Genomic DNA, 16,362 nt, shown 5'->3' on the forward strand with positions numbered 1-16,362 from the left:
CCTACATCCTGAGTAGTTTCGACTCTCCATTGTCTGTAGGCTGTCAATTATAAGCTAAGCTCTTTAGAGGTTTTACTCCAGCCACAAGTTATTAATACAGTCTAATCATCTTGACACACAATAGCCAAGGTTTCAATTTGGGGAGTTTGTATAGTGAGCAGCTCTTATAATTTGTTGATTTACACATTGAAATCAGATTTTAACGTTAATCTTCTCCCATTCACACCCTCCGTTTCCCTTTTCCCCAGTCCCTATAGGACTGAACATCTATTTCAAGTGATCAATGGCATTTCTTATGAATCAGATGTTGGGCGATAAGTTGAAGAGTTTTACCGGAGGTGGTGAAGACAGTGGTAAGACAGAAGCAGTTGGAAAGGAAACAGCAGAGTCTAAAGGCATGTCCAGGGAGGAGTTTGAAGAGTACCAGAGGCAGCTGGTGGAAGAGAAGTGAGTAAACAATGACGCTTATATCTTTATGAACTGTCTTCAGTAGTCAAAACAATATTAATGGCAGGTGCAGTATGGCAGCGCCCAACCTTCGGTAAACTAAATAGCATGTCCTTCTTAAAAAAATATGAAATCATTCTATTCTTTGTGTGAAGTATACCCAACAAATAATCTTTGTCTAAAACATATTAAAATATAAAACATTTTACTGTGTAAATGAAAATATTTTCCACATCAGATAACATAAAACGTTACATAATCAATGTGCGAATGTGACATTCTGACTTGCTGAATAGAGTAGAAAGCAGTTTTAAAGAGAAAATATGACCTACATACGCATTAGCACAGATTATCAGGTGTGATTAGAATTACATAAAGTAGGCCCCCACTTCATGTTAGTCTCAGAGCCAAAGATATACTGTACACAGAGTAAAAGTAACACAATTAAATACAAAATTATAAATGAAGTGAGGTAAGCACTTAATTTTTGGCATATCCTAGCCATAACACTATTAGCTATACGTTTCATAATAGAGTAAATAATATATTTTTGAGGATTATGACCATTATTTTTCTTTATATTTCTCCTAATTTGTTAGAGTGGATAGTATAGTAGAGTATTAAATCCATCAGGCAGCCTCAATCGTGGTAATAATATATTACAGGATGACAGTTATCGCATTTAGTTTGCTAAAAATCATCATTTGTTCTTCTGTTGTAGATACCAGTACCATTTGTAATCCACACACCATAGGTTAAGCTGATTTCAGTTGTATGCATGTATATCAGACAGTGTGAACTAGCCTGCCTGTATGGCTATGTGTGATGTATGTGTGACATCAATGGGTGTAAGCAAGGCTTACAAGGTAGCTTTAGGTGGGGATTTATTTTCTTGGCGCTCAAATTAGTCAGAGAATTAGATTAGGCCCTGTGTGTAATAAATTGACAAGGCTTGGTTGCAAGAAGCCACCATTAAACATGTCTCTAAGCCAGTGTGCTTTAAAACAATAATTATTTAATCACCTTAGAATCTCATGTTATGCTGCTGTGTGTTCAATTAAGTAAAAAGACAAATTATAATGTTAAAGTCATCAGTTTCTGTATCTACGTATGAGACCATATTTAGGTCTCTGCCTGGATCACCGTTTTAGAAGTGCTGAATTTGCTTTGGTTACATTTCACATTTAAAAAACTTTGAGTTTACTTTCTGCTGTTCTGTTATTCCATTTGATTTTGTAGTAGTTTGGATTTCTGACTAAGCCCAAGTAAATGTTGCCCCAGATGGCATAACACTGGAAGGAAATAAGGTGAATAGCATACAGACCTGGCCAAGACATCAAGTAACCACAGATCTGTGTCAAGCTGCAGCTAACTAATCTTATTAAAACAGAGTCAGGGCCTGAGGAGACCACCCTTAAATAGACCTGGGTCAAGTCTAGCACAAACATGGAAACTGCCCTACAGCACTGATGACAAAATTACTACAGGTACAGTAGGTTTACGGATGTGGGCTTACAGTATAATGCCAATGACGTAGGTAACATTTTTCTAGGCCAGACAAGTAAATCTGGATTGAGTTAGTGTATTTTCAACCTCAGCTGTGTAAATCCTTCTGTTCAGTACAGTAAAATATTGTTTTTTTTTTCATGTATATAGAGCCAAATGACATACTAACCTTTCTTTAAAAAAATCTTTAATCTTCTTCCCAGTTTGGTCTCTGCACTCTAGATACAATGCAGTTTGCAGTTGCCTTTTAATATTGTAAATTAAACATGCCCACACCAGGACCCTAAACTTAAAGAAAACGTTTTTGCCACGCCAGCACACCACGCTAACATACCCGATTCCTAACACAAGTAATTCAATGTAACCTTAACCGCTGATCTACTGATTTACAGTAAAATAACTATCAATAACTATTTTCTCTTACAGTGGCTGTAAGAGAAAATAACAATGGTGAATATGAACATCTTGGAAACAATAGCTAGCAAGGACATTATTTTAGATAAACCACTATCCCTAGTGGGCCAATCTGTATTTGCATAGTTTTGTAAATAAATTGTTAAATCAGAACGTAGTACTACAATGATTAAAAATGTTATTAAAATTGTGTTAATAAAACACCAAGCTGATAAAATAGGAGATACTTCATTCTCATAGATCAACACTACTGTAGATCATATACAGTACATGAGGACTGATACAGAGGTAGCTTAATCAAATCAAAACAGTGCAGTGTGAGTAGTTGATAGTGACACTGGTTAACAAGATTAATAAGATAATGTTTTATAGAATGATCTCATTGGCTCTGATTAGGCACTGTAGGTGTGAACTGTTTTCCTTTGCTAACAACATTACTGTAATGTGGTAATGCTACTGATCTTTAAGGAATGCTTTACTCACAGCCACCTGCTTCTCCGTCTACCCTTCAACCTTTTAATACACTGCCCTTATGCTAGGTGTGAGGTAGTCTTATTACAGCAGTATAGGGCACATTAAAAAGTCTAAAAATATTAATTTTGTACATTACAGATTATAAAGATACAAATAAACACTAAGCCAGCAGCAGACAGCAACAACACCAGTTGCACCTCAGAATTTTTGTTGTAACTACATTGCACAATTTATGTTTAACATGTAGTTTTTGTATTGCAGGATTCAGCGTGATAAAGACTTTGCCATAAGAAAGGCTGAGAGGGCAAATCTACGAGTGGCACTAAGAGATAAATACAGACTTCCAGATGTAAGTAATAATCTAGTTACTGTTTTAGTCAACTCATCTCTTAATACCTAATACAACCACTATTTATTTTCATCAAAATGAATAGTTTACGCGTGGATTGTTACTTGCAATCCACGCAAAGTAATTACACTTATTAAGTTACTGTTGTATAATTAAACAAGTGCCTGAAAGACTTCAAAACACTATGTTTTTAGAATGAAGTATGTACTACTTGTACTACATACTAACACAGCTACTATTACAGAGGCACAAAACAGGCTAGTATTCAGTTATTTTGTTTGTATTACATTCGATATCGGTGGTTAATATCGGTGGACATTTTTACCACTAAATTAAAGAAGGTTTGGGTGCAGGAGATGAGCACAAATGGCTCCAGTTGGAATACCACATCACTATTTTACAGTGGCCATTTAATTATAAAATACTACTAGTATAGTATATATTATAGTAATAAAAGAAATTTAACAAGACAGTTCTGACCATTACTATGAATATATTATTATTTTTGTAGAGTGCTCAAGACAGCGCAACAGTCCAGATGGCTGGAGATGATATCGACCTACCAGAGGAGCTTGCAAAAATGGTGGATGAAGATGAGGAAGAGGAGGAGACCAATGACTCATTCCTCAAAAAACTTCAAAATTTGGACGTGGACACACTGAAAACCAAAGCACAGGCAACAGTGACAGAGATAAAGCAGACAGCAGAGGATAAGTGTACCCTAATGTGACCATCATTTAATAAAATATTTTGTACTCGCATTATGCTCAGGTCTTCAAAAAGCAATGGTAGACCATTCAAGTTCAGTGTGTATGTTTAAAGGGTTTCACTGCTTCCCAAAATACTGTTCTCATTTCTCATTTGGTTTATTTTCAGTGGGACTGTTTCTGTAACTATCAGTGTCTGTAAAAATGTTTGAATGAAGTCTTTGAGTTAATGAAGCAGTGAATGTTTTCATGACAGTAGCTCAACGGTTATATTTAAAAAGTTAAAGGAGTTAAATTAGACTTTAAGTGAGGAAGCATTAACCATACTGTAGGTCAATGAAGGTCCTAATCTGGATGAGTGGAGAGAGGGTTAACCTCTTTGACTATTGGGACAAACCAAAAGATTAAAAGATAAAGTACCTGAATGTATTTTCACTTACCTATTGAATTTGTATAAAGTAGGATAACAGTAGGATACAATCACTGGGTTGAAATACACATTTTAGAACATTATAGTGCTCTTCAACTACAGCACAGCATGCTTTCTCCTGTTCCCACTGGAAGTGGTTTACTGTATGGGTTTTAATTGCTTGTATCTATCGAACACATTATGGGACACATGGCGTAATCTAGGATTTAACATTTTAACCTCATACTCAGTTCTCCCTTCCATTACCTGCCAGATTAGATGATTAACTTTAGAGCAATTCATTTAGAGAGTGAGTAAGTGGGTAAAGGTTTGGTGCTTTCAAAATAAAAAGTATAAATTTTACCAGTCTCATACTAAATCATGAACTAGCACATCTACAGTATGACTGTACTGTACAAAAGGCAACACACTAAGCTTTTCCCTCGTCTCAGCATTTTACCCTCCCTTTCCATCATATCCCTGCCATTCTCCTGCTGCTCACCATCCCCCTTTCCCCTTGTAAGCTGACACAGCGCCTTCAAACATTAGCCGCTTTCTTCCTAATAGGATCTCAGGGGCTTAAATTGTCATCTGATAAAACTAAGGAGCTTGATAGCTATACTGTACCCTCTTAACCAATTTGCACTCAATTAGGATAATGGGGAAACGAGCAAAGAGGGACAGCTTTAATATAATAATGTGATAAAAATGATTATCAATTTCCCAAGCCTATGACTTGGGTGGTATTAGGAGTATCTAGAAAGTGTCACATAAATGTCTGCCAAACGATAAACATCATCAAATGTAAAAGAAGTCATATTGACTTATCATACCACCTACATAATAAATCAACATAACAGCTTTTACATTATAGGCCGAATTTCAGGAAGTCCCCTGCATACACTAAACAAACTTATGCACTAAAAAACTGTTACAGAGCTCAGCCACCATTGTCATTATTCACAGCTCTTCTTTTCTTGCTACAATTTTAAGTGGTACTTCAGTAGCTTAGTGCAATCCAAACATGTGAAACCCAATATATACCAGCTGATCTTTTAATACAAATCATTATATACATTATATACTGATGTTGGTGTAAAAATATATGTTTATACTCTATAAATATCTTAACAACCAGACAACCTTCTAACTTATTAATTTAAAATTGTATCTGAGGCTAACATGATGTTTTGCAAATCAAGCGAATATCTAAAAAAGTTCCCTACATGTCTTTTTGTTAGTTTCCTTCCAATGCAACAGGGGAGCAGTGTTTGGTGTAATTGATGTGCCAGTAGTAAAAAAGACTCCTAAAAAAGAAAAGTGATATTGACTTAATTTTTTTCAGTCAGATGGCTAAACACTGATACCTGCATCAGATACATGCTTCATGTTTGCATACAGTTTAATTAGACTAAAAATTCATTAGGAGGGGATATTTTCTATAGCCAGTGCTACAGCAAGCAAAACGCTTTCAATGCACTTATTGGCACCTGACTATTCTTTCAAGATAGACTTTAGAAAAATGTAATTCTTTTCTTTTATGCTCCTTTCACTGTTTGGCCTTGCTGCAGTATACTTTTGAATTGATACAAAAAAACAAAAACCTACCTACAGTTAAATATAATAGCACCTTATGAATAATGAATATACTGAAAACTGAAAACACAAGCGTAACATTCTCTATTGTCATTATGGCCAAACCTACTTCATGGATATCCCTGTGACACGTGCATCTTTAAGTTCTTAATTTCATTCTCTCACAGGCAAAAGTAATGAGCTTGTCAGTCTCTGCTTTCTTGGAAAACAGCCTTGACAACTAAGAAAAGGTGTTCAGCCAAGCCACTTACCCACAGCCATTCTGCTTGTAGAAAGCATTGGCAATGTAGCCCTGTGTTGCCAGATGGCTTTAAACTTGTTAGCATCTAAAATTCCCCAGCTGCTTAGCATGTGTCAATCATGAAAACAAGTGTAAAGTCAAATGGTTGATAAAATATGTTAACCTTTTACCACCCATGATTATGCAAAATGCTATCTCCTTAATGGTATAATAACGTAATATAAAATAAAAAATACTGACTATATGCATTTAGTTTAGCTTATCTGATTTTTGAGATTTAACCCATTTTCACAATTTGGGGATTTTTTTTAAACATTTGTTTGGTCACAAAACATAATTTAATGTAAAACAAAACAAAACAAAACAAAACAAAAACAAAACACCTTTCTGTGTTGGATTTTGTGTCTGACATGCAAAAAAGTTAGGAGGAGTGAGGTCAGAGGAAATCTCTGGTTAAGTCTTTAGCCTCATTAAGGATGGGATTGATTTCTGCAACACCTACTGTAGCTGCTACAGCTTTGGCTGTGCCAGCTGGCAAAGGAGAAACTTGTAGGCTGCAGTACGATGTGCACAATGCTTCTAACCCAATTCCTCAGAGAGAACTATCAGAGGCAGAACAAAATTATTAGCATAACAGGCCAGATTATTTGCAATATATTTAACTTTGACACAATTAGGTTAAAAAAGGGACTGTTTAACTATTATTTCTCTAGACATATACTTTAACTTTTTGCTTTTGCTTTCCTTAAGCACAATTAAGAAAAAATTATTTTGTATAATGCATCTTATTACTTTTGCACTATTTATAGGAACTTTGCATAATTAGACAGGATCTCTTAAATTGGACACCATTGTAACACTACTTAGACATTTCCCGCAAAACAGTGTAATGTAGTCACATTTGATTAACTTCATTTTATTTCATTTTTTTATTAGTCTGTCTTTCCAGAAGCAATAGTACTCATAAATAATGAATTGCCTACTTAAATTAAACTATTTTTTAAGAGAGGTCTTTGCAATGTGTAGCCATTCAAGTTAAAAGTCCATCTCTGTGTCTTTCTTCCTTTACATTGTCTCTAATGAAGGGATTAGCGAAAACTCTCTGTACGAGCCATTATCTTCCAGACAATAGATTTTTTGAAAGAAAGTTTTGTCGAGGCATTATTAGCAATGGCCTCCCTCTGTGGTCTGAATGCAGGACACATTTGGAGCAATTACTTGACCAGAAAACAACTGTCAGTCATTCTTAAAGGGGAAGGATTCCAATTAATAAACCTCTTATACCCTTTGGTTTTACTACCATTACCCTGCAAGCTTTGGTGTCTCGTGTGGTTAAAGAGAGTTTTGTCAGGACAGAAAGACATTACATGTGCTTGCTCACTTGTGTACAGGGGATTTCAAGGTTTTAAATGGGAGTAACAATCGCCTACACTAAATATTGTCAGTGCCATTAGACTACTTATGGACTACAGAGACACCATGTGCGTAGCATAGCCTGTGGTGGGAATCTGAAAGAAGGTAAGACTACTTACTTACTTACTTATTGCATAATATGTTAAGTATGATACGTATTAATTTGTTCAAATGATGAGATGAAAACATTGTCCCATACTAGCTTGTTTGTTGTTGTGCCTATGATGACAAAGAACTGTCTTTAGGTACATTTTTATATCAAATTAACTGTCCACTGATAAAAAAATTTATTTTTTTCTTTAAGTGCCCTTCTAATTGACAAAAAGTGGCAATTTGTCATCAACAAAACATGCCCATTTGTGGTTATCATTGAAACGGTACAATGAAATTATTTGTTATAGAAAAACTTGAAACATATTGACACTCACTATTTAAAGTATTTCCTATTAATCAAAACAAGGAAATCTGTTTACGAACATATCCTACAGACTAAAATATTGAACGAAACACTAGTGATGTTAGATTCCTATTAAAGGTTTTTTCTTTTATTCACTTTCAGGAAAAGATATGAAATTGTTCCACTCTTGGGGAAACAATAAATACAACCTTACTAAAGTGATCCTTGAACAATACAGCACGTAAAGTAGAAAAATATACCAACGCTGCTTTTGCTTTTTCTCGCTTTGCAGTGAGATTTTTTTTTTCTAACAAGAAAGAAAGAGTCTCCAAAGGCTCGGATGCATTTGTCAATGGATACCCTAGGAATAGTGGATGATAGCTGCCTCGACAACTATGACATGGCAAAAGGTGCTGGATCAAGTGGTGGAGGCAGAGTCCACAGTATCGATGTTATACTGGGATTCACTAAAGACCAGGATTCACTACTTCATTCAGTAGGAGATGATGCTAGCCAAAAAGCCAATGGAGAGAACCCAAACCACCCTGAAAAACATATCCCGTCAGATCCCTATGGGCACCTTCCAGAACTGGGTGACAGCTCCCAGCATTCTTCCTACCATGGTGAGTTTGCTCACAACACAAACTTTAATCACGCACAAAACCTTGCTGATACATTTCTTCAGGATCATAAAGAGCTCAGGGGGGTTTGCCTTTAACTATGCAACAAGTGTAATAAGTGTTAAATTGAGCTTGCCAGAGATTTATATGCAATAATCGGCACTGCTGTCAATTATTGGCAAATATTTGTGATGTGATGTGATACTTTCACATCTGCAGTTCAAAAACAGAAATATAAAGGCCAGCAAAAGAAACGAAGATTAGGAACAAATTGCTTATAGTGTTCGTTTAATGCTAGATTTGTTCATCAACCAACTGAATCCCCATTTTCCCATTAGATGTCTCCTTACATTGCTTTAAAATTATAGTAGACATATCACACATCAAATCACAAAATTAATTTAATCTAAATAAAGAATATACATATAATTTTAGAGATATGTATAGTTTATAGTATGTATGTATATCTTTTTTAGAACCATTTCCCTGCCACAAGTCTTTCTCTGCTGTGTCGCTTCTTCTTTTCAATCAGTATATGATAATATAAATAATAGTTACATTCAACACAGGATGATTTTAGTGCCATGTTCTAGGTTGTGAGCTTGCTAGTTTACTGGCACACCTGAGGGGAAGAGTGTCTAAATTACAGTAATGTAATTAGCTACTTCTGCTCTTCATGTGCTTTGCTTACTATGTTGCTAATGGAAATTCAGACTGACATATCTGTTTGCTTTGCTAACTATGTGCTGCTGAACATATCTAAAATAAGGCTCTGCTTTTTACAATAATGTTTATGTGTGTGTGTAGAACCACTTGTAGTCTAGATGGAAGCAAGTCAGTGTAAACACCCTACTCCCAGCCACTACTAAAGTAAAAGCAACTGCAGGCAAATGTAATAGGGGTGTTGTTTGATGCATACTAGTAATTTTAATCTCTTTTGTTTTCCTATATGCATGCTAAAAATCCTATTAAAGTACATGATATACATGATCCTTTAAATGTTAGAAAACTATTTACCAGTTACCTAAATTATTACCAGACAGATCTTACAAAAAGCTACAAACAAAAAGACAGTTAGAGTGCTGTAGATTAATGGACACCTATATATCCCTTAGCAACTGCAACATATTATAATCTCTGGGCAGCCATTTCTAAATGTTGTTAGCCAGTCAACCCTAAACTATTTTATGAAAAACAACAATCTTTTGTATATGTAGGATATAATTAAGCACAACTGAGTGTAGCTGAGTATAGCCTATATTATATTGATGATGATGATATGATATTAAATAGCTCAAGACATGTTTATGCTTAGGAGAAGAGAATATTAACAATTCATTGTCATAGCTACAACCTACAGTATCTTAACAAACTAAAAAGTCCATGAGGAGCAGGAATGTATATTCTTTCATCTATTATTGTCTGTTTCACAGACAATAATCAATCCAGCTGTGTGCACAGAGCATATCATTTCTAGCATTGTATTTGCCTTTAAATTTACTGTATATTAAACACGGCCTGAAGTGTATTTTTATGCTCCAAGACTATTGTCTAATATTCACTCATTTATCTTCTATTAATGTCACTTGGGCTCTGAACACCTTCTAATTGTGGATGGCCTACACTCTGTACTGTACCTCTGTATGGCGCGTGTTAAGACACACCTGGACAAACAGAGCTTCTGCTCCTGTAACATGTTACATGCTATGCCTACTAGTATTAGGTTTTTTTACTACTGGATTCAACTATAAACAATCTACGTTGACCACAATGTCTAATTTCAGTCAAACCAACTCTTTATACACTTGCTGCCACCGTTTAAGTGTTTCATAGACAAAATAAGAGTTTTTTTGAATAAACATTGACATCATCTGCCTGTGAAGTTTTTACACTTTTACATTATACGATCACACTTTTGGTGCTTCACAGACATGACTGATATGATATATCGTATATTCTTCTATGACAGTGTCCATTGAGAGGACAATATGCAAAGACCATGGAATGGGTCTTAGGCCTGAGGAATGACTCCTGACAGTCACAAATATTTTTGCCACAGTCATTCAAGATTTTATGAGCTGTCTACAGTTGTGCATATTAAATAAAATCTTCACTGTTTTAAACAAAGGTGAGAGAATAATTTCCCTGACAAACAGCTTTTTAAAACACACACAATTTCTTATAGTTCAACAATGATCAGACCAAACTATCCTGAACAGAAAGCGTTTGCAGCTTGGCAACTTTGATCCACACCAATGATCTACTCACCATACTGCCTTAAACGATTTGGTATGATTAATGAGCTTTGGTGCATTACACACATGGCCCACTTGCTCTACATCGTTTTCTAGGAAGAAACAATCTTCACAATCTGGTCTATGATTGCTTACTTGGCTTGGGCAGAAGCCAACTAAAATCCCTTGTTAGATTAGAAGAGGCGGGGACTTGTGGATTTAACAGGTAGCATCTGTTACTATGGGATTACTACAAAGGAAGAATTCAGTGAAAGATGTGATGACATGTGCACCTGCCAAACCCCTGGGGTTCTCCAACCCTCAACAGTATAAAGAGCCATCAGTCATTAAGCTGTTTTATCGTGTGGGGAAGAGCTAAGATTTCACTTTCTGAACAAGCTGTATGTTAAAATGTTTCCATCAAAATAATCCTAGATTTCACAAATGACTTAACTAAAAGCTAGAGAAAAAGACAGTGTAAGAAAATATTCACTGTTATTTTTTAGGTTTCCTTGTTGTGATTGTCTCTTGAATGAAATTAACACACAGACTGACACAGCTGAAGGTACTGTAGGAAGTGACTGGACGGCTTGTCCCTAAAACACAGAAGGCTTTACTTTAAATTTCTGCTGTGAGGAATGCTTTTCCTACTTTCTTAAACTGTTATCTTTCTTTAGTTATTTATATTAAATAAATACTGACCAAGTTGTCTTTTGGGACAACTGGGAACCATGGGACCTGAGTCCCAACAGTGAGTTGCCAAAGTTGAAGTTGTAGGTAGGCTAACTACCCATAAACTGCAGGACTGATTGATTTATGTTTGCTTTCGCAGTTTTAGCAGTCCTATGTCTCCAAGGTCCTTAATTGCTATTTTAGCTCAATCTCGTTCTGTCCGCATGCCCTCAGCTTTACTTCGTCAAAAAAAGATTTGTCAAGATAGCAGCAGTGCCAGAACAAAAAGACTGAAAATTTTACACTAATTCCAATGTGTTAATTTGGTATTAATATATAATTCTGATACTCTTCTTAATACTAATTTATTAAATGATGTGTTCAATAATTAAAGTTGCATACCATTACAGCCAACACAGGTAAAAATGCTGCCACTGAGGTGTCCCATTTCATTTCGGTTTGGTTTTTACAATCAGGCAGTTGACAAACTTTTTTTTATACTATTTTTATAATTTAATGAAAGATGTTGGTACATAATCTAAATTGCACTGTATATCTGCTCTCCTACATATTAGAGTCTGGCCTTTTCTCTGGTGACAAGTGTGATGGAGAAATGAGTGACCTACAGAAGGAAGAGGACACTGCTGAGGGGTCTCCAGAGACCATAAAAGACGAAGAGCACACTAAAAAGAAACACAGAAGAAATCGTACCACATTCACCACGTATCAGCTTCATGAGCTAGAGCGAGCTTTTGAGAAGTCCCACTACCCAGATGTCTACAGTCGTGAGGAGTTGGCAATGAAGGTCAACTTGCCTGAAGTTCGAGTTCAGGTAGAGACTAGATAAAGAATACCACATTTAATTGCCAGATAATTTGTATTTTTACTCTGGCCGATCCAACTTCCAAATCTACTTTTAATACATATACTTGCTCCAGATACACACACAAATACACATACTTAGATATTATTTCAAATTTAAATTAAAACTGTAAAAAAATTATAGGCACCATAAACATGTTTAGGACTATTGCATGATTCTAATAATAATATCTGAAAATACAGTGGCAGAAACCACAAATCTTTATGCTTATCACTACACTGTAGTGCCATGTTATTTTTCATATTTTTTCTGTACAGGTCTGGTTCCAGAACCGAAGGGCAAAGTGGAGACGTCAAGAAAAGATGGACACTAGCGCCATGAAGCTCCATGACTCCCCCATGCTATCCTTCAATCGCCCCCCAATGCCGCCCAGTGTGGGTCCAGTAGCTAACCCAATGCCCCTAGATCCCTGGCTGACTTCGCCCATTTCGAGTGCCACGCCCATGCATACCATCCCAGGGTTCATGGGCTCTCCCCAGGGCTTGCAGCCTTCTTATCCAAGCCACAGCTTCCTCAACACTCCCCCGGGCATGGTGCAGGGCATGCAGCCCATGGGCCCACCTCCCTACCAGTGCCCCCCCAGCTTCAATGATAAATACCCAATGGAGGATGACAGGAGTTCCAGCATCGCCACACTCAGGATGAAGGCCAAAGAGCACATTCAGTCGATGGATAAAACCTGGCAGCACATGTAATCATGAGACAGTGTTGAAGGACTGCTGACACGCTCTTGTAAATGTTTACAAACTATGTTTCCTCCGTTTGTTTCATGTACTAACGAAGAGGATACATGACAGAAAAAAAAGTTTGAAAATCAGATATTTTTTAAATAACAATGTAATTAATTTTCAAAGAACATTTTTTTCCCCGCATGGTTAATTGATCTTGCGGTCATTTATTTTCATTTTGTTCACATTGTTTGGGAGTAGACACTTTTGTTTAAGTAAAAGAAATACTTCAATTTATATGTATCAATGATTTTGTATACACAGATCAGTCACAGCATAAGACCACCTGGTGGTTTTATTTTGGTGGTGAGAAGGGGTCAAGATTTAATGCTTGCCATAATCAACAGGTGTCAATGCATTGAAGCTTGCTTCTGTATTATGTTCAAAGATTTAAACATTTATACAAACTTATATAAATTGCTGCTTAAATGGTATTCTCACCACTTTTTGAAAACAACATACTTCAAATCTTTGCTGGGTGTAAGATTTCATGAACTCACATACTTCCTAAGGATTTTTATGCTTTGTTTTAAGAGTATTTGCTGGTATTTAGTTGTCTAGAAATTGACAGTTTTAGAATACTCAAAATAACCTTTGTTTTGATTTATTTAGATCATTAAAAATGCCTTTTGGACTCTCGAGTCCTGATGGGGGAGGTCAACGGAAGTCACAGAGCGTAATCTGGCTCAGAGGCTAATTTAAACAGACAAGCATACCTCTTAACACCTAATTACTGATTTTAAAGCGATTAACCTCAGATTCTCAGCCATAGACAGAATGCCCTCAGATGCCCCCAAAAACCGTGATTAACTTTACCCCTCCCCTCAAACCTTCCCATTTAAATTATTTCTAATCTACAAATGCAGCCATACATAACATCAGTGTTGTTCTTCACTCTGCCCTATTAATCTTCATCCTCATTCGTAAAGGTTGGTTCTCATGGCGATGTTGATAAAATACTGACTTAAGTCAGATGGATTTAGAGTGGGAAAGTTAATGGGTACTGGCAGCTTCTCTTACCTCTTGGAAATAGTACAGTTTTATGTAACTGTTGAATCACGACTAGGAGATGACGTTGCACAAAGACGTAAGGTCATGGTGACAGTGGGTGAGATTTGTAGAATACATGTGCACTTAAATTAAATTGATGCAGAAGACTGTTTTTCTTAAAACGAGCAACTTTCTTAATTCTGTTTACCGTTGTGGCTATAATAGCAACAAGGAAAAAGGAAGAGAACCTCTATTTTTCAAAAATATATCATTAGATTACATTATACTGGTAATACTGAGATCTCCAGGAATGTTTTTATCTGCTATAGACTGTGGACATCGTAATGATGTGTAAAGAAGAGGAATTGAAAGGCCTTTAGAAATTGCAGCATCCATAATATTGTTGACAACTGTGAACTAAAAGGCCAAAGACGTAAAAAGGAACAATACTTTTATTAGAAAGAAACTTTTCTAAATATGTGAGCATGTAACATTAACTTTCTACATACATAAAGTTACAGTAACACTACTGTAGAAGCACTTTCATTGTGGCACTTGTTTTCCTTTCCTCACATCTATTAGTGGGGCACCAACATGACTTAGTGCTGTTAATGAGCACTGCCCTACAATAGGCCATGTAAGCTGTGACAGAGTGAGCAGGCCTGATGGAGGCCTGTTGTGTTCGTCCAGGCACATGGAGCTTTGCCAGGCTGTTAGGCAGATAAAGCTCCACTCCATCAGGCCCAACCAGGGGTGTCAGGAGGCCTCGCCTGGTAGGCTGTAGAGGCCATAAGGGCTCAAGTTCTAATTGCCCCCAGTAGCCCATGTGGCCTAACTGCCCCATTTAATTTTTGTATGAATTTAGGTTGTATCTATGCACTTTGTAAAAAATATTTAGCAGGTAGACAAGGTAAAACCAATCAGTTTTGTTGACAGCTAGGACATATATGTATTTATATTTGTGTCTCTGTCAAGCTGTTCATTTTGCAAGGACAGCTTAAGAGTTTGGCATAATAAATCAGACCAAGGAAATAGATAAAAAGTCCCTGACTTTGCTTTGTCCACTGATAACCCTCTGTCACACACCTTTGTCAGAAAGATTTTATTTAACACCCAGAATTTGCTAGACTCCAGCATTACATTACATTGCATTACACACATTATTATGTTATTTTGCTTGGTTAAGCATGACCTCTGCTGAGGCTGAGGCTCTAGTTAACAGGGTGACTAGCAGAACACGGCCAACGGTGGAAATAATAAGGGAAAAGAGCGGAATTAATTGGGTTTGATTAAGAACACTTTTCAAAGGGACACTATTTTCCCCTCCTGACATTATTGTTGACCACTCAGGGGACGGGGGTTTGATGGCTGGCGCCAGATGCTCGTCTTCACCCCAGTATTCACTTTGAGAAAAAGGACATCGCACACAAACAGCTCTCGCTCCCTTTTCATACACACACAGAATTCAGACACATTATTGGATGAACTTTTCTTTGATTGTATTGATAAACATCAAGTCTTATAACTCATCTCAATCTTAACAAACTAAAAAATGACTAACTAATCCTAACAGAACTTTTAGAAGACATCTTACATAGCACTGAATGTAACTAAAGTAAAATCGACTGGCAATAGAAGCTTTTGTTTTTTAAAAAGGCAGTCAGTTGGATTGATTGTCGTTTTCTTTGCCATCATATATTTGTAAAAAATGCATTTTCAAAAAATAAAGACTGCATGGATGATTTTTCATCTGGTTTGTCAAAGAAATGTGCAATATTATATCACATAGTATATTTTATATTTACATCTTATATATCTTATTTCTATTTATTTCAAAAACTTTACTTGGTCTGCTTATTAAAACATTGACAGTAAACACTGTTATTTAGCGGAGCTAATATAAGTATATATAGGTCTTACAGTGAGACTCAAGTACTCATTTGTACTACATATGTATTTACCAACATCGGCTACCTGTGTTTTGGTGCTCAAATAAATGTCAACTCTGGTGGTTGTCTTTATCTTCTGACATGTTGGGGCTCTCTGGCTTTTCTATAAAGTAATTCAAACACTTACAATTTCTCTTACAACAGGTAGAACAGACAGCATGAGACAGCAACAAACATGGTGATTACTAGATGATCTCTGCCCGCCACAGATGACATGATTTGGTACAGGTCCTGTGTACAGAACAGACATGGAGATTAATTGGTTGCCAAAATGTGATGCGTGGCTCATTTGAAAACTGTTTTCTTACCTATATAGTGTTCCTGTTCCCTCCT

General features: G+C 36.3%; 2 protein-coding genes across 2 annotated transcripts; both read left to right on the forward strand.

The window, feature by feature from the left end:
• The first annotated feature begins 283 nt into the window (after positions 1 to 283).
• Positions 284 to 3,920, forward strand: cplx4c (complexin 4c). Its single transcript, XM_026375178.1, has 3 exons — positions 284 to 447; positions 3,103 to 3,190; positions 3,702 to 3,920. Exons 1-3 carry the CDS (start codon positions 284 to 286, stop codon positions 3,918 to 3,920), a joined length of 471 nt encoding a protein of 156 aa, XP_026230963.1.
• Positions 3,921 to 8,293: 4,373 nt separating this feature from the next.
• Positions 8,294 to 13,057, forward strand: rx2 (retinal homeobox gene 2). Its single transcript, XM_026375111.1, has 3 exons — positions 8,294 to 8,576; positions 12,055 to 12,311; positions 12,620 to 13,057. The coding sequence occupies exons 1-3, from the start codon at positions 8,294 to 8,296 to the stop codon at positions 13,055 to 13,057; spliced, it is 978 nt and encodes a 325-aa protein (XP_026230896.1).
• Positions 13,058 to 16,362: the final 3,305 nt, after the last annotated feature.

Source organism: Anabas testudineus, chromosome 17, assembly GCF_900324465.2.
Source record: "Anabas testudineus chromosome 17, fAnaTes1.2, whole genome shotgun sequence".
Taxonomy (NCBI): domain Eukaryota; kingdom Metazoa; phylum Chordata; class Actinopteri; order Anabantiformes; family Anabantidae; genus Anabas; species Anabas testudineus.

Coding starts and splice junctions, on each gene's coding strand:
- cplx4c (XM_026375178.1), top strand. CDS start 284: ATGGCATTTCTTATGAATCAGATGTTGGGCGATAAGTTGAAGAGTTTT. Junction 448..3,102: donor AGGCAGCTGGTGGAAGAGAA/GTGAGTAAACAA, acceptor TTTGTATTGCAG/GATTCAGCGTGATAAAGACT. Junction 3,191..3,701: donor ATAAATACAGACTTCCAGAT/GTAAGTAATAAT, acceptor TTATTTTTGTAG/AGTGCTCAAGACAGCGCAAC.
- rx2 (XM_026375111.1), top strand. CDS start 8,294: ATGCATTTGTCAATGGATACCCTAGGAATAGTGGATGATAGCTGCCTC. Junction 8,577..12,054: donor CCAGCATTCTTCCTACCATG/GTGAGTTTGCTC, acceptor CCTACATATTAG/AGTCTGGCCTTTTCTCTGGT. Junction 12,312..12,619: donor TGCCTGAAGTTCGAGTTCAG/GTAGAGACTAGA, acceptor TTTTCTGTACAG/GTCTGGTTCCAGAACCGAAG.